The sequence below is a fragment of the Miniopterus schreibersii genome (genome assembly GCF_964146895.1).
Source record: "Miniopterus schreibersii genome assembly, chromosome: 16".
Lineage (NCBI taxonomy): Eukaryota > Metazoa > Chordata > Mammalia > Chiroptera > Miniopteridae > Miniopterus > Miniopterus schreibersii.
Genome location: NC_138116.1, coordinates 44,237,575 through 44,260,968, shown reverse-complemented (window position 1 = coordinate 44,260,968; position 23,394 = coordinate 44,237,575). Strand labels below are relative to the sequence as shown.

The 23,394-nt window shown below is 48.3% G+C and overlaps 1 protein-coding gene across 3 annotated transcripts; it reads right to left on the bottom strand.

Moving 5' to 3' along the window:
• Positions 1-442: 442 nt before the first annotated feature.
• SHMT1 (serine hydroxymethyltransferase 1) lies at positions 443-23,068 on the bottom strand. Of its 3 annotated transcripts, none has more exons than XM_081161164.1 (12): positions 22,856-23,068; positions 18,195-18,309; positions 17,299-17,444; positions 13,016-13,131; positions 12,242-12,402; positions 8,473-8,554; positions 7,776-7,988; positions 6,275-6,391; positions 4,833-4,955; positions 2,522-2,638; positions 1,854-1,964; positions 443-1,547 (listed from the first exon to the last, which is right to left on the bottom strand). In XM_081161164.1, exons 2-12 carry the CDS (start codon positions 18,288-18,290, stop codon positions 1,375-1,377), a joined length of 1,455 nt encoding a protein of 484 aa, XP_081017290.1. In that variant the 5' UTR covers positions 18,291-18,309; positions 22,856-23,068; the 3' UTR covers positions 443-1,374. The 3 variants fall into 3 exon arrangements, with proteins under 3 accessions (XP_081017290.1, XP_081017291.1, XP_081017292.1); XM_081161165.1 differs by lacking the exon at positions 22,856-23,068 and adding an exon at positions 22,111-22,186; XM_081161166.1 differs by lacking the exon at positions 4,833-4,955 and having other exon boundaries at positions 22,856-23,057.
• Positions 23,069-23,394: the final 326 nt, after the last annotated feature.

The window sequence follows — 23,394 nt, the reverse complement described above, 5'->3', positions numbered from 1 at the left end:
AGCCGTATAACAGCTCCCAGACTGAAGCATAGATGTGGGTACTGGTGTGTCAACCACACCCAGAGACTACAGCAGCTGTTCCCACTGTGCTGGAGTAAACGCCAGCATACTGGACCTTAGGCCACAGGTGCCTTCCAGGCGGGACCACAGGGTGCCTCACCCACTGACTGCCCAACGCTGGCTGGCTACGCAAGTTGGGTTGAGAGAAATGCCACCTTTAAGGCTGCAGTGAAAAGCATCATCTGTGAGGAAATCTTACGTTATTTTTTGAAAAGTATTTTATTACTGCATGTTTCTCTGTCCATGTCTGTGAATGTGAATCTGACATGAGCTGCGTCATCACAGTGGTGAGAGCAGGACTATGACAGACCTGACAGCAGCTCCTAGGTATGGTGACACCAGAGTTCAACCAGAGCCAATGCCAAACATAGTACGAGAAGTGTACTTTTTAAGAAATTAATTTATTTGAGTTATTTTTGAAATATAAAATTGGTTGTATTTTTTAAAGCTATAATTCTTGTAGACATTCTGTGGTTAAACTTTTGATTGTGCTTATTAAAAAGGGTCATTTATGTTTTGCATTTCAGCTTTATGAAAAATAAAGTTTCTTTGGGAAGGTGACATTTGGTTTCCTGATTACAGGAGGGAGTTGTCTCACGCAGGGCGGGGAAAGCCCCTGGCTGATGCTCAGACCAGGAGAGGATTAGTACCCTAGGCTCTCCCACCTGCCCAGGGGTGAAGGGTGAAGACCATTTCCACAGTGTACTGAGCTGCTAACAGGGCAGCCCGCATGCTGGGGGCACCTTGTGTAGACGTGTCTAACTCAAGAGTTCTGATTGAAAGCACATAGCAGAAGCTCTGGAACTTCCCTTTTCAGTTGTAAGGTCATGATTCAGTTCTTTGGTGCCCCACCGAGTAATAGAATATGGGCAGCTTTTGCAAGGTATGAACTTAGGTGTTTCTTATTTGCTGCAGTGAGTCAGAGGAAGCCCAGTAACTAAGAGAAGGATAGGTAAAATTACTGGAATCTTTCCAATAGCTCTGCCCTACCTCACTGTCTACATGAATTAAGGCTAAATCATATTTAATTTTTCCAGAATGACTATATATAGAGCTGTGAGAAAGTGAGGTTTAGATTCAAACTCCTTAATAATTTTTCCCAGAATTACTAACAATGGTGTTTAAACAGATTTTGATTTGTGAAGATAACGTGAGAAAAGTCCCAAAGAAACCTCCGAGAGCACGGAGAAGTTGACCAGGTCCTGGGTGGGGTGGTGCTTCTCTCCTGAGAAGGGCACTGTGTCCCTCCCTGGGTAAGCGCCCTGGATACTCCTAATGTTCCAGTGTTGGGGCAAGGGCAGGCCGGTGGCTCCTCTAAAAGACAGGCAGGCCAGGCAGAGGGAAAAGAGACGCGAAGCTCTCCACCTCCTCCCTGAGGGCCTGGACAGCCCCACGGTGTTTCTCATCCCTGGCTAGTTTCTCCTTGAACTCCTTCAGGGTGGCCTTGACACCGACGTCGTTCTGAATCTGCAGAGTCAGTTCTATACCTGTGTGGCAAAGAGAGATGAGTCCTCTGGGACCAGGAGACACACTCAAGACCCAGATCCTCCAGCTGGGGGTGTGACAGCCATACATATTAACGTTCAGCCCAGAGATGATTCTTGTATGCACCCTCCCTTGGGCGGGACAAGTTTACAGACATTTCAGACCAATGCTCTGCTAAGTGATTTCTGCCATCTCCTGCCCCCAGCACTCAGCTTTGACACAGGAATGTCCCTCAGTGGCTGGGTCTCCACTGCTCAGACTCCACACACACAGCGCAATGCAGGGAACTTCCAAACCCATATTCTTACCTTTGTGGATAAAGTGAGCTACTTTTTGAAACTCTTTTTCCAGAAGTCCTCGGGACGTCAGTGCTGGAGTCCCCAGTCGCAGCCCACTGGGCCGCAGTGCGCTTCTGTCACCTTCAACATAAACAGGCTCTGTGCTTGGGTTGCACCCAAACTCGCCTCTGACCACTGTGCACTGAAAAGAGGCCCCTGGGCAAAACGAGCAGGCCTGCAGATGCCAGTTTGATCTAGTGAGGAGAGCGCAGCTGATTTCCACAATAGAGGCGGAAGCAAAGGCACAGGCAGCGGGCACATTCTGACTGCTCTACTTTAAATAGTAGGAGTCACCCTCTGTGACATGCCCTTTGCTCCTAAAAGTGAGGCTAGCCTCTGTCTGGGTTTGGGTCGCATCACCCACACCTTTTGACCCACTGAGAAATCCAGTCTGTTTTCCAGTGTCCCCTGCCTCCCTGATCAAAAAGCCTCTCGCCTCTAAGCACTAGCTCAATCCTCGCAGGGCTGGAGCCTGTCAGAAAGAGCCATCCAGGAGAGCCACAGCTTAGCTCCCATCCAGCATGGTGCATTTATCCCCAAATCATTTGACGTTTGTCCAGAAGGCCAATTATCATCAGCTGTAATTGCCCATAAGTGCAGACAGGAGGGTTGTGGAGGAGAAGACTAAGGACTCTCACCTGGGCAGGTGTTCTTGTTGCAGGCAATAGAACAGGCTTCTAGCACCTTCTCAGCCCTGCCACCATCTGTGCCTTTGGAACGGAGATCCACGAGGATCAAATGGTTGTCAGAACCACCTGGAAACCAAGTAGGACATGTAGGAATGCAGATGGTCACTCCATGCCAAGTGGAGGGATTTCTCTCTTCCTAATGGGCTGGGGAGGAAAGGACTAAAGCGATGGGGTCAGGATGGTGAGTGCCCCACTACATTTCCCTGGAAGGCGTTGCTCACCTCAAGAAGACACTCCAGGACCTAAGAGCTGGATAGAAAGGACAGTGTGTAGAAAGGGTGCCCGATCATGCAGAGGGGCTGTGAGGCTGAGGGGAGAATGACCTGCCTGCCCACTGCAATGACCCAGCACACCGGCTGCCGGGCAAAAGCCTCAAAGCTTGTCTGGGGAGTGACAGCTTGCTCAGTGCTACTCACAGCTTCTGTTTCTATAACAAATCACTCGGGAAGTTCCCACACATCTCTGAAATCAATCTTCAAGGCTCCCTGTGAGGCAGCATCAGAGTAGCAGGTGGTGGTTCCATTGATGTAACTGTGTAACCGCCACCTTCACTGAGCACATATTGGGCATCAGGCACAATAGCCTGCCATAGAGTTTATCCTGGTCCTGAGGGTGATAGTATTAACGTGGTGCAGATGAAGATATCGAGGCTACAGGAACATTCTGGAACTGGCCAAGGCCGCCCAGAAGTCTTTGAAGTGCAGTACCTGGATCTTTTCACTTTGAACTCTCACTAATACCAATTCACTAACTTGGCAACAGCGATGATTTCAAAGATGCAGGTGAACTAAGTCAACGCTTGGCTCTGGACCCCGCAGCCCAGAGCTTAAGTTACAGTCCCCACAGCCTCCCACCTATGAGCCGTGTGGCTTTAATCAGGCAGTTCATAATTGGAACCTCAGACACCCATTTGTAAAATAAGACCAACAATATACAAGGCTGTCAGGTTTAAATAAGGTACTATGTATAGCTCTTGGCCAGTGCCAGGCACAGGGCCGGTGTCCAGAAATGCTGGCTGTGATTACGATCACCATTATGTGCCTCAGCTGCTGCACCGAGTCTTCAGAGCAGAGGGAACAAAGGGTGAGGACAGGCCTGGGAGCTCAGGAGGGGTGGGGGGACTCACCGGGAGGCTTCGAGCAGCAGGGCTGCCAGGGCTGCCTGTACCCAGACAGAGTTTGGCCTAAATCCTTGTGATGCCAAGCCTGGTTCCCAGACCAGCATCACCTGGGGGCTGGTTAGATAGGTGGACCCCACCCCAGGCCTGCAATGACATATGCACATCCACATTTGAGAAACAGTGACCTAAAGGACCTTGAAGGTCACAGTCCAGTCAGGTTTCTGTGGCTTTCCTACTGGAAGATGGGGAGGAAGGGGAAAGCAAAGATGGGAAGTGAAGGACAACAGGAAAAAGGTGCTTTTCAGAGAAGATGGCGTTTGCCCCAGCTCTGCTGCTCACAAGGTTTGGTGGGGAGCCAACGCCTCAGACCGGGGCCTATAACCCTGTGAAGGGCAGGCAGGGAGTGGGCACCTGCATCTACAGGGGACCAGGTCTCACCTTCCTGGCCCACCTGCTGCTGGCGCACACGGCAGCCTGTGAGCAAAAGAAAGCTGCCCTTCTTCGCAGTAACCAAGTCCACTGCCTACCAGAAAACCGCTGCCATCCTAACTGTAAGCCTGCAGTGGCTGAAGGGGAAGGCACCCCTGAGTGAGGCCCTCACCTGGAAAGTCCATGTCACTCAGCGCCACCATCTTTGAATTAAAGCAAACGTGGACACAGAAAACTCCCACGACTCCCAGCAGGATGGTCTGTTGCACCTTGACCCTCAGGTGAGTGGAGACACTGCTGCAGGCCAGGGCAAGGCATCGCCATAGGGAAGGCCCCGGAGTCCTGCCCTGTTTCAAGTCCTGGCGCTGCCACTCACCAGCTATGTGACCACTGTGCCTAACCTCCCTCAGGTGAGCCTCAGGTACTCCTTTAAGAAAGCTGTTCTGAGGACTCATGGCCTCACCTGCCAAATGACAAATGGCAGCTACTATTGCCATCGTCTCTGGCCCAGCCGAGGAGGCAGCTGTCACTGTGTAAGGAAGGGGGAGGCCACAAGGGGCACACCAGCTCCTCTGGAAGTGGTCCCAACTCATACTCCATCTGTAGCCACAGTGCCAGGGCCACTCCCCTGCGGCCATACCCCAACTGGATTAACCTAAGGAGCAGGGCCATGGCCTCGGTCACGGGTGCCGCCCAAGTTTCTGTTGGTACCTGTGACTACTTTGTAGCCCAGCTCCATCAAGGTCGCAGCCAGCATCCTGCAGTTGGCCACCACCTGGCGCTGATAAACTCTGAATTCTGGAGTCATGGCCTGCTTCAGAGCCACAGCAACCCCTGCAGGAAGAGACTGGTCAGGCAGGAGACAGACTAAAAGACAGACTGAGAGTCAAAAATACCTTGTTTCCACTCAGGCGTCCTTGCTTTTTGGAGTCATGGAAAGGGGTAGATTATATCCCCCACAAATGACGTATATTTTTAACCCTACAATTACCTGGCTAAGCCTCCCGACCTCTTCTGGAGGATGTGCTTTTGAGGTAGCCTTTCTTCCAGGCATGGAAGTTTTGTGCTAATAAGATGCCACAGGAAAGCTTTTCTTAAGCAAGATAGATTGACAGTCCTCTTTTAAGCTCGATATGTGACATGATTGCTTAGCGGCCCTAAAACTGATGTGTTGATGCAAAATTATGCAGATCTTTCAGCTCAGAGTCCAGGTGAGGGTGGAGCCTGCTCTACCCTGCGCGTCCAGACTTATCTGGTACCTTGTGTTCAATCCTGAGGGCTGCTTACAGGCCACTGAAAATGGAGGAGAAGGCAAAATGCTTGTGCCTGAGTCCTGCCAGAGGAAATGACTCGAAAAGGCCTAGAGTAGCTGGAGGCTGGGATGCCATCCTCTGAGAGTTGAAGAAACTGCAGATGCTGAGCTTGCAGGTACAAGAGGGGAACATGAAAACACCCGGTGAAAGCCAGCCCCGCCCCATGGCCTGGTGCCTAAATTCCCCGTTCATTGTCTCCTCCTTGCCCCTCTCCGAAACACCAGCGCTTCTCATGATGGAGACGTTACACCTTTGTCCTGGGCTCTTCCGGCAACTGCTGCTGCAGAGAGTAACTCTGAGATCATTACACATTTTCTAAGCTGCTGTACAGAGAAGGAATAAGGCAATGAGTGTTTGCTGGGAGGGGTCGTGGAGTCAGAGCCAGGAGCTACTGGTGGGGCTCCAAGGCTGATGAAGCTAGGGTCAGACACAGGCGCGCCTACCCCACAGGAGGTCAGGGGAGAGGCATTGTCCTTGCTAATCAAACTCCCTTTGCTATGCCTTCTTCCAGTTGTCAAATTCCTTCCCTGTTGTTTCTTAAAGAGGGCTACACATAGAATGGGCCCGATTCTCAGTTTTGTCTAGGGGTAGCCACACATGTCTCTACCTTACACCAGTCACCGGTTTCCTGGACTTCCTGGTTAGCATCTCCTAGTCAGAGACAGTCCTCTAGTTTCTCCCTGGTGTAGGAATCCAGGCATGAACATCGGTGGACAGGTGAGATGGGAGTTAGGGGCACAAGATGAACAAAGGGGGAAAACCCTCAGTCTGACTGCATGGGGGCCTCCATGGGTGAAGGGATGCCTTCTCACGGCTTGGGGTTGGGTTTCGTGATTTTACCAGCAATGGCGTGGTTGTGGGGACCTCCCTGCAGTCCTGGGAACACAGCAGAGTTGATGAGCGACTCCAGGTTGTACAGAATCTCTTGGCCAGTTTTGGGATCCGTGCTGCGCACTCCTGGAAAAAAAACATCACAATGGGAACAACAGATAGGCTGGCCCCGCTGTTTTCTCCCTGCCTGGAATCAAACCCAGACTGCCTAGCTAGGCGATGCTAAGCACAAGCCTGGCTTCTACTCCGGGAGGCAAGACCTGGTATGAAATGCTGCAGGGCACAGGGGGCGCTTGCTTCAAAGGGGGGCACCACGCCCAGATGAAATGAAAGGGTGAAAATTCCCTCCAAAGGGGGACACACAGTGTAACAGAGAATACACCAGGGGCATATCTCCTCCAAGAAGTGTCAGAGAACGGTCTTTTAATACAACTACTTTGAGGGAGACAAGACTCATGTGGCTACGCACAGGAAATAAGGTTCCTTTCAGGGAAAAGGTTAATAATCGATAATAACTACTAATGTCTCCATAGACCTTCTTGTGAGCCAGAGCTGCTCTAAGCACTTCACCTAAGTTAATTCATTGTATCCTCACAACAGCAGTCCAAAGGAGCTGGTACTGTTACTCTGGTCCCTGCTCTGAAGGTGAGGAAATGAGGCACAAAGAGGTCACACAACTAGCCCAAGATCGCAGTGAGTATGGGGCACAACCAAGATTTGCTCTGGCCAGCTGAGCCAACAAATCACAACATCCAGTGGGGAAAACAAACATCTCCCAGGGCGGTGGGAATGGCTACCTGCCTCAGAAACCTCCACACAACTGAAGGACCTCAGGAGTGCAGAGGCTACCCATGGGTACACGGCTGTGTCCAGGGCTGGAGCTGGGCGAGGAGCTCCTGACCCAGTTTCCGGAGGGCTGGCTTCTCTGCTGATGCAGGTTCATGCACCAGTCCCCACCACAGGCTAAATGATGACCTGATTGCCATTCTGGCTTTCTCAGGTACAGGAATCCCAAAATAATGGGAGCCTCTATGTACATGTGGACTGTAAGCATTCCATTATTGGAAAGAGAAATTCCACACTACCATGATAAAACTGGCACTATGATTTATACATCAATGCCTTATGGTTTGATGATTGTGAATCTTTCTCTAGGAGAAACATGGCCAAGTCCTCCAAAATAATTGTTCCATGAGGCCTCTGGGTAGCCCTTGGGCAGCCACGCACATCTCCCTTTCAGTCCAACACCTGCCTCATGAGAGGGTTAGTTGAGCCAAAGGAAGATGGTCTCCAGCACAATATCCTTCCTCCTTTCCCAGGACCTGGATAGCTGGGCTCAGGGCTTCTTTCTAGATCCCTTCTGAGGCCTGTCATCATCCCCTCCTAAGCAGCTCTTTCAGGGATCTTAATATCTTCAAGGGGCCAGGTAAGAGTTTTCCTCAGCTTCCTAAACCAGATGTGAACACCCAGAGGAGAAAGCAAACCCCAACCTCCATGCTCAGGAGCACACCTCGCCTGTAGAACACCATGCCGGCGCGGCAGCCTCTCAGGGTTTTGTGGGTAGTGGTGGACACCACGTGGCAGTGTTCAAAGGGGGAGGGCACCACGCCAGCTGCCACCAGCCCGCTGATGTGCGCCATGTCAGCCATGAGATATGCCCCGTTGTCATCGGCAATCTTCCGCAATCGAGCGTAGTCTAGGTTTCGGGAGTAGCAGCTGGTTCCTAAGATGGCGAAAGTGATACCGCTGTCAGAGACCCATGGCCAACTACGAGTGGCTGCAAGGTGGCCTCTGCATACACATGTTCAAAAGCTTGGGTATTTCTCCCTCTAAAATCTGAGAACAAAAACAAAGGATGTTCTCAAAAAATGCCTTTGTGTCGAAGGCAACCACTGTGATCTCTGCCTCTTCAATGGCATGATGGTCAGGATGGCCTCCAGCTACTACTACCCCCCCCCAATCAGTCGGGGAAAAACATTTCTAGATGCTTCTCCGCAATCAGCCTCGGATCTTATTGCACCACATGCTAATGGTGGCAAAACGGACACTTGGCCTGAAATAGAATATACTTAGACCCAAGAAGCTCAGCCAAGGAAGAAACTAGCAGTGAACAAGGACAGGGTGGGGAACACCATCACATCTTCACTCTGTAAGAGGCCTGGGACTGGTAACTACTACACTTAGTTGCTTTCTGTGCAGTTCGTCACCTGCAATAATCAGCTTCGGGTGGAAGAGGCGGGCATTTTCCTCCAGTTGGTCATAGTTGATGTAGCCAGTGTCTGGGTTCACCTGTGGAATGTCATGGATACTGCAGGCTCAGGTAGCCCTCTCCAGCCAGGCCTCCCACCTGAACTTGCACCAGCTGTCAAGGATAAGATGACTTCTTCCACCTGCTCAAAGCTGTCTGCTCCTCTCCGCCATGAAAACAGGAAAGATGTCCCAGGCCAGGACTTGAGGGTGAGGTGGGATACTAGAGTATTTGGCATGCACAAGTGGTGTAGACAATTGAGTATCATTCACCGACTCACAATGCCCTCCTCCCTTCCCCCAGGGTTCTCCTGGGATGAGAAGGAACCAAAAAGCCACTGCAGAATGAAAGATAAAGCAAGCACCACACCAAGCAGGAACTGACTCAGTTACTTTCAGGAATGAGACAAAGTGCCTGCCAAGAGCACTTTCAGTCCAAGTTCAATGAGGCCAGAAAAAGAAATAAAGGCATAAGGATTAGAAAACCTAAAAAAGCTGATTTTACTCACAGACACAACTATAGTTCCAAGACTGTAGAAGCAAGCTATTAGAATTAGCAACTGAATTTAGCGAGGTCACTGGATATAGGGTCGAAAACCAAAAATCAATTATAGTCATATATATAAGCAGCAAAAAATAGAAAATGAAATTTGAGAGAAATTTAAAAACACTTTAAAAAAGTTACAGTAATTAAGGTGGTATGTTCTTGTGGGAGGAGGATCTGACAGGCAGAAGAGCCTGTCGTGACGGCTAGCTATCGACTGATGCCAAGGGCGGGGCTGCAGGGAAGGTATGGTCTTCCAATAAATGGCACTAGGTCAACTGGATATCCACGTCGAAAAAATGTTATCTGGATGCCTGCCTCAGCCACACAAATCAATTCCAGATGGACTGCAGATCCATCTCCACGGGAAAGGTAAAACAACTTTTTTTCTTTTGGCAACACATTTCTTAGTAAGTTCAGTTTATTAAAGTTATGTTAAAGCATTTATGCTAAGGGGAAGTAAAAATAATCACAGGGGGGTGTTGTGGCTCAGTTGGATGAGTGTTGTCCCATGTACCAGGTCATGGTTCAATTCCTGGTCAGGGCACATGCCCGGGTTGTGGGTTCAGTCCTCAGTAGGGAGCATGCAGGAAGGAGGCAGCCGATCAATGTTTCTCTCATCGATGTTTTTATCTCTCTCCCTTACTCTCTCTGAAATCAATAAAAACATATCTTTAAAAAAAATAATCATCACAGTAGGAGTTACTGTAGGAAAGATTTAGGGACATGGGGGGCATGGGAGCCCTCTAGGGAGGAGGTGGTAAGAAACTCCCCGTCCCATGGAGGGAAGGGTTTTGGGTTAGGTGGTCACCCTTTCCAAATTAAAAAAGTGTTTTCAATTCAACGCAATTACAGAATCTTGTGTGCTAGGTTATAGAGACCAAGAAGTCATCTGGAAAGGCAGGCTGAAAGACGATTTGTGGTTTTGTTTTATGTTTTGTTTTAGGGATGTAGCCGATTCTTTCTCAGTCACCTGAACTGAGCAAAGAAACTATTGATAAAAAATCAATGGCTGATCTACAGGGCAAAAAAGGACATCACTCTAAAAAATTTTTAGAGGATATAATTACCAAAAAAATCTGTCGCTACTCTCTCCCTCCACATTTTGCTTTTGAAACTTGTGAGATTTTTTTAAAAAGGTTTCTTGTTTGCTCTTTTTAATCTTGAAAATTTGACAGTAAAACAGCTCCTGGAACAATTCAAAGGCATTTGTAACACTGTCCTGGGGCCAGAGCAGTGCAGAGGCATTGGACAGGAGGGAAGGAGCAGCCCCTCATAGCACAGGACCAGAGGGAAGACTTCAGTAACAGCAGACATTGGGCCCCCAAAGGCCTCATCTAAGGTTGAAAAGCAAGTTGGTGATTACTCTGCCACCATTCTTTCCATGGTAAAAGAAACTAGGAATCGGCTTTTGTGTTCTCAGTGCAAAGACAGATCACTGTATTACCACTGTCATGTTTCAAAATCCATCTTCAAGGTCAGCGTTGGCCAATGCAGATACCTGTCACTGGAAACACCAAGGCTTTCTATGAAAATATATGAACCATCACTTGCACTCAGGAAGCATATGGCCCTAGCCAGGTAGCTCAGTTGGTTAGAGCATCATCCCAATACACCAAGGTTGCAGGTTCAATGTCCAGCCAGGGCACATACAAGAAGCAATCAATGAATATACAACTAAGTGGAACAAGTCAGCGTTTCTCTACCTCTCCCCAAAACCAATTAAAAAATAAAATAAAATAAAGCATATGTGCAATTAACTAGAACTGAGACAAAGGCTAATAATAGATTAAAACAGCAAACAATCAAAGATATGCAACAATGATTACAGAATGCCAAGAGAGATCAATGGCTTGGTGTTCTTTTTCTCTCTCTCTCTCTCTCTCTCTCTCTCCCTCCCTCCCTCCCTCCCTCCCTCCCTCCCTCCCTCCCTCCCTTCCTTCCTTCCTTCCTCTTTCTTTCTCTCTCTCTCTCTCTCTCTCTCTCTCTCTTTCTTTCTTTCTTTCTTTCTTTCTTTCTTTCTTTCTTTCTTTCTTTCTCTTTCTTAAAATGTTTTTATTGATTTTTTTTAGAGGTAGAGGAAGAGGGAGAGAGACAGAGAAACATGTATCGGCTGCCTCCTGTACACACCCCACCCAGGGATCCAACCTGCAACCTGGGCATGTGCTCGGACCAGGATCACCTTTCAGTGCACAGGACAACATTCAACCAACTGAGCCACACTGGCCTGGGCAGCTTGATTTTCTTCAAAAGATAAAATTATGTGTCTGATATTCAACCAAGCATAATAATGCACGGCTACCTTTGCTCGTGGTAGGACATATGAAACGAACCAGGGATGGCCCATTCAATAAACACGAGGAAAGAGTTCTTGGACACAAGGAAAAATCATCACGTGCACAGAGTGTACCATAAACAAGTATGGTTACCTCTTTGTACCCATTTATCTATTTATCTCTGTAGATAAGTCACTATGCCCCTCATGAGCCCATGAGTCTAGCATGCATTTTTAAAATTTTTTTATTGAATTTAGAAACACTGATTTATTGTTCTACCCATTCATGTACTCATTGGTTGGCTCTTGTATGTGCCCTGACCAGGGATTGAACCCCCAACCTTGGTGTATCAGGATGACTGAGCTACCTGGCCAGGGCCTTACATGCATTTTTTTTTTTTTTTTTAAACCAAACTGTTTATGACAAGGGTCCCACATAAATATTTGTCAGTCCTGAGATGGGCATATGGCCTGGCTCTGACTGGGCTAAGGAGGGCTGGCTAGGTGCTGATGATAAGTAGGGCGGCTGGCTCTGGTGCTGGAGCTAGGGATGCAGCTGCTGTCACTAGTAGTCCAGCTGTGGTGGACCTGGCTGCTGGGAGTTGTCATCCCAGCTGTCACTGACCCCTAGCTCTGGAGCAGTCAGCCACCCTGCTGTGGCTGGAACCTCCTGTGCAGTTGCCTCCCCAACTGTCCCCCTGTGCCTCAGATCGGCCCCCTGTGTTCCATCCCAACTGTCCTCAGACGGCCCTGTATGCCTGAGGAGTCCCCAGGACAGGGAAATGACAAATGGTGAAAGGTGGGGACTTCATATAGTGCCAGGTGAACAAAACTTCTTTCTATTGGTACAGCCAAACACTGGAGGCTTTCTGAGGATATGGACTACGGAGCTATGGAGAGGCACTCTTACCTTATAGGGCATAGATTCAAAAAAGATGGATGTAGCAGAAATTTTCTTCTTGTCTGTCATGAACCCGTGGGTCAGGTGGCCTCCATCAGGCAGATCCAGGCCCATGATGCGCCCATGGGGTTCCACCAGGGCAGTGTACACTGCGAAGTTGGCAGGGGAGCCTGGATGGGGCAGACCAGAGGTAAAATTGCTTCTGCCCATGAAGCGCCCGGCAGGACCCCAAGCTTGGCTACTAAGCCATCAACCAGAAGTGGCAAGAATAGACTTGGCACCATATATAATAGTGAAATGCTCCATCTCTGAGTCCATCTGGTTCAAATCTGTATAGTTCCCATGGCCTTCAGGCTAACAGCTGCTTTAGACATGCTAATCACTGGAGGAAATCTGCTTGGGGCCTCAATTCTACTTTCTTAAGATGGATTTGAGGATTAGGTCTCATTTGGCACCTTCTCCATCAACAAATCTTTCCTTACTCCAAACTCTGAGTTTTGACCTTTCAAAGTGTGGGGCGCACGGACTTTGGACTGGTAATAATTATGCATCCCTGTAGCCCCCAGAGGTTTGCCTGCACCAATCCCCTCGAGAGTGAGGGAAGGGGATGGTCAGAGATACGGCACTATCCTTGAGGGGCAAGAACAGCTGGGAGCCAAGGACATGGAGAAAGACAAACGCAACCAGCAGGGGCTTACTTCTAACTTTTGTTATGGGCAGTCCTTCTCTTAGGACTCCTCTCCGCGAGCATTTGCCTCAGTCCTATCTGGACCTGGTAATTACCCGAGTATGGCTGGACATTGACCCCCCAGCACTGGGGGTCCAGACCATAGACCTGCAGCGCGCGCTTCTGACAGAGGATCTCCAGCTCATCGATAAACTCCGTACCGCCGTAATACCTGTGTGAGGGAAGCAGGGGGCTTAGGCTCACTCTGCCAGCGGCCAAAGCAGCTCAAGCAGGACAGAAGGAGACGGAGCCCTGGCACACAGCCACCATCAGTGCCCAGCTGTGTGACACCGAGCGAGTGTCTGCTCCTCTACCAGGCAGCTGACGTAAGCGACAGGATGAGCACATGCTAAGTGAAATAAGCCCATTACAACACTGTGATTTCTTATATAAGGTACCAAGAGTAGTCACATTCATGGAGACGGAATGTGCAATGGTGATTGACCAGGGGCTGGGTGCGGGGAGAGGTAGAGAGTTATTGGGGGGTTTGCACTTCTACCAGAATTTTACTTTTCATTTAATAATTACATATAAAAATTTATTGAAAACATAAGTTTATGGTTTTTTTATCAGTATACATGCTAATAATCATAATAATTCGGAAGAAAATTTTAACACTTAGGCCTTGTGGTCACAAAAGGCTTTAAAAATTTTTAAATTAAATGTATATACACTTTTTTTATTACATAAAAAACACGTAACATAAAACTTATCATCTTAACCAATTTTTTTTAAAAAAAAAGTGTTTACTGATTTTTAGAGAGAGAGGAAGAGAGAGAAACATTGATTGGTTGCCTCCCGCATGTACCCTCACAGGGATTGAGCCAGCAACATGGGCATGTGCCCTGACCAGGAATCAAACCAGCGACCCTTCAGTGCACTGGATGAGTTCAACCCACTGAGCCGCACCGGCCAGGGCTACCATCTTAACCATTTTTAAGCACACAGTTTAGTGTTAAGTAGCTCACATTGATAAGTATTCACATTGTTGTACAACAGATCTCTAGAACTTTCTCATCTTGCAAAACTGAAACTCTGTATCTACTGACCAACTCCCCATTTCTCCCTTCCCCAGCCCCTATGTTCCATTTCTAAGATTTTGACTACCATAAGTACCTTATATAAGTGGAATCATATACTATTTGTCTTTTGTGATCAGTTTATCTCATTTAGCATGATGTCCTCAAGTTTCATGCTTGTAGCACGCGACAGGATGTCCTTCGTATTTAAGGCTGAAGGACATCCTATTCTATGTATATAACACACTTGCTTATCCGTTTGCTCCCATCTGTCAGCTACTCTGAATAACGCTGTTATGAACATGGGTGTAGAGATATCTGTTTGAGGTCCTGCTTTCAATTCTATTGGGATATATACCCAGAAGTGGAATTGCTGAATCATATGGTAATTATATTTCTAATTTTTTGAGGAATCTGCATACTGTTTTCCACAGGGGCTGCACATTTTACATTCCTACCAACAGTGCACAAGGGTTACAATTCCTCTACATTCTCATCAACACTTGTTTCTGTGTGTTTTTTATAGTAGCTATTGTAATGGGTGTGAGGTAATAGCTTACTGTGGTTTTGATTTGCATTTCCCTCATGATTAGTGATGTTGAGCACTTTTTCATGTGCTTGTTGGCAGGAATTACTATTTAATGGGTACAGAGCTTTGTTTATGCAAAATGAGAAAGTTCTGGCCCAGCCAGCGTGGCTCAGCAGCTGAGCATCAACCTGTGATCCAGGAGATCGAGGTTCAATTCCCGGTCAGTGCACATGCCCAGGTTGCGGGCTTGATCCCCAGCAGAGGGCATGGGGAGGCAGCCGATCAATGACTCTCATCATCGATGTTTCTATCTCTCTCTCTCCCTCTCCCTTCCTCTCTCTGAAATCAGTAGACATATTTTTTTTTTTTTTTTAAATGGGAAAGTTCTGGAGATGGATGGTTACACCTTATTGTGAATGTACTTAATTTTTTTACCACAGTAAGGAAAAAAGGGTCAATGAGAGGTTTTCACTCATAATGAGGCAGGCTAGTAAGAAGCTAGGCAAGTGGAATGGGGAAACTGAGACAGGTAGCTGAACAAACTGGACAAGCAATTTACAGCCAGATACAGAAGGTCACCAGGGCGGACAGCCCTGGGTGACTAGCAACAGTCAAAACTGGTACTGGGCCTTGCCCCCAGGGTAGACTTTCCTCCCCTGGCATATTGCTGGTCATGTGGTTTAGATCTCCTGCCTTGGGGCTGACCCTGAAAGGGTACACCTGGAAAAGCTGATGAAATTATATTTAATTCCTCCCCCAAGACCACCCCTAAACTCCCAGCCTTTAAAACCCTTAAGATGAAGGTCCCAGGGCCCACTCTCCCTCCCAGGGGCCACACCCATGCCTTTCCCTTCCCCCTTTCCTTCCCCAATAGGCGTGTATCTCCTAAACTCTAAGGGACCCCACAAGACTTGCAACCAGGGAGCAATGGGCAGCGGCAGCTCTTCCCGCGCTAACCCCTGAACCTCTCCCCAAAGCCCTCCTTTCTCTGACTTCCCAGTGAGCCAAAGCAGCCCTGCCTTGGCTCATTTCTTTCCTATAACATTTTTAGGGAACCAAAGCAGCCCCACCTAGGCTGTCCTATTGCTTCTTCTATCCTAGGCCCTTCCTTGTTTCACTGTACCCAGCTTTAATAAAAGTACTCTCAGAATCACCTAGACTCTTGTTGTGAAATCTTTCCTGCAGGAAGTCAAAAACCCACACACTGCCAGCTGGCCTTAAGCAGACCTGATCTGGGCCCGGTCACCTTTCCGGTAACGACACTTCTAATGTCAAATGTGTGGGTTTTTCCCCTCACACCAACCAGTTCTGACACCAACCAACTGTCCTACGATTCAATTCAGTTCAGACCCAACTAGCTGGAGTTAGCACCTCAAGCTAAGGGCTCAGTCCCACAGAATGACCTCACTTCAGAGGCCAGTCACAATTATCGGTCCCCCTGGTTACTCACACTTCTGACATACTCTGGGATTCCCACAACACCCTCTCATGTTCAATAATTCACCAAAATGACCCACAGAACTCAGGAAAGCACTTTACTTACTATTACTGGCCAGATACATGGGGCAAGGTATGGCAGAAAGGGTTTGGAGCTTCCATGCCCTCTCCAGCAGTGCCACCCTCCCAGCACTCAATCGTTCACCAACTGGGAAGCTCTCCAAACCTCACCTTTTGGGGTTCTTATAGTTTTCATTATGAGGTGACTGATCAAATCATTGGTCATTGGTGATTAACTCAGGCTTCAGTCCTCTCACCATGCCTTGCTCTTTCTGGCCAACAGCCCCCATCCTCAAGCCATCTAGGGGCCCACCAAGCATCACCTCTTTAACATAATCTCAGGTATGCTCATTATGAATAAAAGACATTCCTATCACCATAGATCCCAAGAATTTTAGGAGCTCAGGTGCCAGAAACCAGGGAAAAAGACCACATATTTTTTATCATTCCACAATTGGAAAACATCTGGATTTGGGGCCCAGCTCTGCTACCAGTGTGCAAACTTGAAAAGTCACTGAATTTTAGTGAGTCTTAGCTATCCCATCTTTACAATGTGGAACCCAGCACCACTTTCCCTGTAGGGCTGCCATGAGGATCAAATGAGATATTAGTTGTGAAAACACCCAATGATCTCTTCAAGGCACGATGCAAAAGTTAGTCATTCACAGCTGGAGAAAGACAAGCCCTCAATTTGGTTTTCGGCCCTTCTATAGAGAGCTTTAGAGTATCTCAGGACAGAATGCTAGTTCAACTCTAAGGGTTACCTCTTCTTTTTCTCTGTCCTTTGGGACACAAATGTATAAATTTGCAAAACCATATGTCAGATTCTGTAATCACCACCTTTGCCTGGTGATGACTGTAAAAGAATATAATTTCTCATGGTTCTTAGGGTGAAGGGTTGACCGAAATCACTGCCTACGTCAATCCAACATTTATAATGCAGAAAGAATCTCTGTGCGACAGATTCAGTGTCCACTTCTGAGTCAGTCCAAAACTGATTCAGTTACTCATACAGCAACAGCCACCTTCCATAACATTACTCGGAGAACTTACTGACCTTTTCCTAGAGGCTTGACAACAGTTCAGCAGCTCCATACTCCTTTATGCACTGGCCTGTTAAAGCGGCTCTGAGTAGAGCTGCTCCTAGAACACTGGTGCTTTCCCAGCTGGGCACGGTAAAAAGGCATGTCAGACAGCAGGAATGGACAGAAACCCTCAGGTGGTTGGGACTCTATACTGATTCAGTACCTTACATCACTATGTCAGGAGCAGGCCTTTGATAACATTCACATACCTCTGGCCTGGGTACCCCTCAGAGTACTTGTTATTTAAGCAAGAGCCTAGAGCCTCCAAAACTGCTCGGCTGGTGAAATTCTCTGAGGCGATCAGCTCCAATCCAACCCTCTGCCGGTTACTCTCCTTCTTAATGATGTTGTAAACCTGATGAGAAGAAAAGACACTAAACATGTAGACCTCTTAAGTTCAACATTCTGCTCTGATCAAAGCAATAACCAAGTAAAGAGAAGAGCTACTGTTATAGAGACATGTTTTGTCCTCAGAAACTGACCATAACCCAAATAACCAAATTCAGAATATACTTAAGATAAAAATTCTACCCCACCTTGTTGCCTTTATTTCCCTGTTTCACCAAGCTTTTCCCTCCCCATGGATTGCTTCTCTTCCTTAAAAGATGGGTAGGTAAATTCACAGGGACAGAAAGCAGAACAGTGGTTGCCTAGGGTTTGGGAGTTTGGAGGAGTAACTGTTAATGGGTTCATGGTTTCTTTGGGGGAAGATAAAAGTGACATAAATTGATGGTGAAAACACTAAAAAACCACTAAATTGTGCACTTTAAATAGATTATTGTATGGTAAGTGAATAATATCTCATGTATAAAACTGCTATAAAAATACATTAATAAAAGATGCTTCTTGGTGTCTAAATGTAGAAAAGGGTCACTTCTCAGCGACTCCTCCCTCTCCCTCCACAGCACTCTGCACTTTGTAGACACTCAGAAATACTTAAATTTACCCTGGAAGGGCTTTTAGCGCTTTGTCAACTGCTGCCTCTAAACCTGGCACTTTTACACTAACTGCAAGGCTATTCTCAATAAAGTATACTCATGATTAGAACTAGAAGGTAAACATGAGACTCGATGTAAGAACACCCATGAAGACCCCACACCCTCACCTCGATGTCGTTGTCTTTCAGGGGCTGCGCCAGCATTTTATCATGCGAGGACCACAGGTCAGCATCTTTGGGAGTGCTGTTGACTGCAGTCGCCATTGCACTGGTTCAAAGTTGCCTAAAAATGGAAGAACTTCCAACATTAAATTCAGTCAAAGCTCACTGCAACCTGTTAGTTTTCTGAGTTGCTAAAGTACTCATACTACTTTTTCCCTCAGAATGGTAAACATGAAGATATTCTATTACAAAACCACTGGCAGGACTTCCGGTTCCCTTCTGAACTGTGGATATCAGCTTGTTATCCAGTTAGTAATGAGAACTATTTCTGCTCCCTGGGAGGCCTGACCCAGCAGACAGAGCCCTGTGCTACCTTTGCTCAACTAACCTTTTCCCGGTTATGGCTTATCTCTCCAACTAAACTAATTTCCTTGAAGGCAAGGACCATGTGTAACTTTAATTTTTTTAAATCTTCCACAGAATTCAGTGTGGCCATACATGAAGTAATATTTGCCAAATGCCTGAACAATAAAGAGCTGACTTAAGTGTTATTTCTCAAGTAACGAAAATGAGGCTCAGAGAAGGAAAGCATCTTAGCCCATGGCTGCACAGCAACATGGTCAGACTCGAAACCCCAAATCACAAGCTCTAAGTACCCACAAGGTTTTGAAGAAACTAAGTTAAAGCACAAACCACCCTGTAAGAATGACAGAAAACTGCATCCCATTAAAATGCTGGAAAATGCATGTTTTTTAACATATTTCTACAAAGAACAAGAATATGTGATCAGTAGCATCTCCCCTAGTGTGAAAGTTTAAATATTTATAGGAACCAACCCCCCATTAATCAATAGTTGGCAGCTTTTCAGTAGTTTTCCATTAATTTGATAAGCTTTCACCTAACAGGATTCATCGAGGAGGCTCTCTGTGCCACCATGGTATTGCTAATGGGAATACAGTTGTGAACATAACAGACTGGGCCATGCCTTCAAGGGACTCCCCTGGTGGGGAAGATGAACAGCAAACAAAGCAAATGCGCTAAATGCAGGTGGATAAAATGAGGAAAGTGCCACGAAGAACAGGAGCTGGGTGCTGGGGCAAGCAGGGCTCACTGGACAGCTGTGTCAGGGGCCTATCCTGGGAGAGGGTGTCCAGGTTAAGAAAGATCCAATCATGAGGAGAGAGCCCATTTCCCAAGAGCACTATGAAATAATATATATTGGTCTCTGCTCCTAAACCCTTGTAATTTCTTAAGTGATTAGAGAAGTAGGAGCATTTTTTATTCTAATGAGGTGACTCGGGGTGGGCTCCTGGAGGGGGGGGGCCTGGTCACCAGAGAGACCAAGCCATGATCAGAAGCTTGGAATTTTCAGCCCCTCCCCCACTTCTCCAGAGAGGAGAGAGAGGCTGGAAATGGAGTTAATATTTGATCATGTGTACATGAGGAAGCCTGCATATTCAGAGAGCTTCCAGGTCAGTGAACACATCCACACCAGGAGGTGATGAACCCAACTCCATAGGGCATAGAAGCTTCTGTGCTTGGGATCCTGCCAGACCTCACCCTATGTATATCATCTTGCTGTTCATCTGTATCCTTTATCAAATATTTTATTATTATTATTATTTTAATATATTTTTATTGGTTTCAGAGAGGAAGAGAGAGGGAGAGAGAGAGAAACATGGATGAGACAGTCATTGATCATCTGCCTCCTGCACGCCCTCTACTGGGGATCAAGCCTGCAACCCGGCATGTGCCCTGATCTGGAATCGAACCTCGATCTCCACAATCACAGGTTGATGCTCAACTGCTGAGCCACACTGGCCGGGCATATCTTTTAAAAACCTGGTAAACTTTAAGTGTTTCCCTGAGTTCTGTGAGCTGCTCTAACAAATGATGGAATCCCAGGAGCAAGTCATGGGAACCTCTGACTTGTACCTAAATAGGACAGAAGTTGTGGGTAACCTGGGGACCTAATGCTTGTGATTGACACCTGAAGGGGGTGGTCTCCTGGTACTAAATTAACTCCAGGTATTATCAGAAATGGACTGAATTGTAAGACACCCAGCTGGTGTCTCAGAACCACTGATGTGTGGAAACCCCCACACATCTGGTGTCAGAAGTGTTGTGCGTGTGGTAGTGGTGTGAAAGCAAACACAGCAGAGGCTGTAGCTTTTCCTGTACAAGTACACACACAGTATAATTTGCTAGACAAATATACCCATTGAATAAAATAGTCTAATAGTCCCAAATTATAGTCATCCTCCTTAATATCTGGCACCAAAAAGAAGCTATCAATACTCTTTAACCAGGAAATTCCTAATTGGGGCTTTCAAAGTAGTCATTATTTTACCACAAGCACAACATGATTAGAAACGTAGCCACCCCTGAAAAACAAAGGTAGAAGCACTGTACTTAAACTCAATGGACTCTTCTGGGGCAATAGCAGTATCACCTTGCCAAGGGGAGGCAGGCAGGCTTGAATGTGGCTGGCCACATCCACATTTCCTGGAACAGGGAAATGGTTTGGGCACCACGCCCATGGCTTCTCCATGCTGACCTCTGCACTCAAGGGCCAGTTCAACGCATGGACCTCTGCATGAGTCAACACACTCTCAGCAGGTGGTAAGCCCACACAAAAAAGCACAAGAGCCAAATTATGCCCCTTGGTCTTAGAAGCTCAAAGAGAAAAGCTTCTTTTATATTTTGACTAGTCACGGTTAAAAGAATTATAAGGTGGCAAGCAGAGAAGATAATTCTCAACCACCAAATAACCAAAGTCCATTTGGAACCCTCCTCCTGTGAGGACAGTCAGATAGATCCACAGTCATTGTGGGCATTCAGCTCCACTCTGCTCAGGAAAAAGAACAGTCTCTAGCTTCATCTGTGGTCTCACTCATTTCACTTCAGCGTGACAACCTGCAGCCCTCTTGCAAATCTATTCCTTACGCAAGATGCTAATTCTGACTCACAGTTACTTCTTCACCCCAGGGTGAGAGTGTATGTGTGGCCGTCACCCTCTCCTCAGGCCAGCAGAGCCCCCCCTCACTGCCCACCCACTTGGAGTTTCCTCCCTAGCATCCTGCTACCACTCAGGATCAAGTCCTCCCCCAGATGGAGTACTTAATTCATACCCTCAGTAAATCCATATCCTCGAGTCCAAATTAAGCTTTTTTTTAAACCATTAAGAAGTTTGAGTTCATTCAGAATTCAAGGTTCTTTGTCCTGTTTCAATTAAATCAATTATAGATATAATCAATCAATTAAAGATATAATCTATTATATCTATTAAGTCAATTAAATCTATTATATCCTGGGGCACCCTGTAAGGAAGTTGAAGATCCTGAGTGATGCTGTATCGACTGGACTGGGCATAGGGATGCAGTTCCCTGCAGCCTGAGCTGTCATTACAGTAGGCACGCTCCTCACTCAAGCCCAGGGAGATAGACCTAGAAAGTGAATTCATTCTCCTGTCACCAGCCTCTCATGTCTCCAGATCTTCCCTCTGCGTTTGTCACAAGTGGAACTACCCAGAGGTCTGCTGGGGCAACTACCTGTTTTGCTTTTTTCCCCCCATTGCTTTTCAGAGTGGAAGGGAGAGAGAGAGAGAAACGAGGTGAGAGAGGCTGTCTCCCATTCATGCTCCAACTGGGGACAGGGGTAGAGCCTGCAACCGAGGTACTGCCCTGGGCTGGGATCGAACCCGAGACCCTTCAGTCCAAGAGTCGATGCTCTAACCACTGAGCCACTGCCTGTTGAATGTCATGTCTCAGACTCTGTGACCTCTACTTTACTGAAGAGAAAACTGAAGCTCAGAGAGCTAATGGTCCAAGGTCATTATAATAAGGGTTAGAATCTGAACTGTTTTACCTCTAGTTCCAAAGCCCTCCACCACACTGCACTAAATAAAAGCACAATTACCCACCTCCTGCATGTCCCCTCAGGCAAGAAATTCAAAATTTGATCCCATAAGAATGTAAACTGGTGTTTCCGGTGCAGCAACTGCCTGATTGATGGCACATGTTGGTGCTGGGCTCAGCTGACCAAGGTTCACTTAACTTCCAGGAACCTCGAAGCACAGGGCACCAGGCCAAGAGCCCCACAGAGCAACGTTTGTCTCGCGGAACCGGGAGACAGCCTGCAGACCGGCGCAGCCCGTGCGGGCTGCGGGCGCGCACTGCGGGCGCGGCGACCACGCCGTCGCGGGGAGCGCAGGCCTCAGGGGCCTCGGCGCGCCGCTGGGCTGGGCCATTTTCCTAGCTGCGGGGTCGCGCCTAAGTCGGCTCTTCTCTCCGAGCGTCAAGGTTCCTCGTCTGTAAAACGAGCTACACGACAGCACTGGACTAGCAGCTTTGTTGTGAGCATACCGCGGAGGTGAGGAGCTGCACGTAAATTTAAAATGCTCGGCCAGAGTGCACAGTAGAGCGCGGCAACTCGTATCGGTGTGACGCCGAGGCCACCACCCCTGCTGCACCTATGTGTGACCAGAGATCGGCGCTCCGGGCTCGCCGCCGCCCGACCCTCACCCAGGCACTAACCGCGCGCCCCGCACTCCTGCAGCCTCTCAGAGCCAGGTGAGGTTGGGGGCCGCGACCCGAAGACGCCCACGGCGAGGCGCACAGCGAGCGCGGGGGCCATCGAGGCCCTGGGACCCGAAGCTGCCCACCTACCGAAAGGAGATCGGGCGCACCAGCCTAGCGACACCTCCGCCCCAGGTTGCTGCGGGAGCCACCAGTCTGAGACCCGCGTGGCCGCGCACCTGCCACGTGACCAGCCGCGCCGGCCGCGAACGATGAATTGGCGCGCGCCCGCCGCTGTTCCACTCAGTACCCAGCGCGCGCTGCTCGGCCTGACCCGCCTCCGGAGGCGCCCAATCAGAGTGCGCTGGTGTTATTGTCGGCAGCCGAGTGGTGGGCGGGCCTGGCCCCGCCTCCGGAGGCGCCCAATCAGAGTGCGCTGGCGTGATTGTCGGCAGCCGAGTGATGGGCGGAGCGGTGCGCGGGGCGGGGCGCTGGGCGGGGCGGGGCGCTGGGCGGAGCGGTGGGCGGGCCTGGCCCCCGAGGCGCGGGGAAGGCGCGGGGTGCAGCTGCTCACCAAAGCCTGAGGACTGCAGGGGGGACCTGGTTTGGCTGCAAGCCAGGGCAGCTGGGATTTCCGGGATGACGGTGGAGGGCCTGTCCCAGTAACTTGGGTGGGCCCTGGGGCTGGG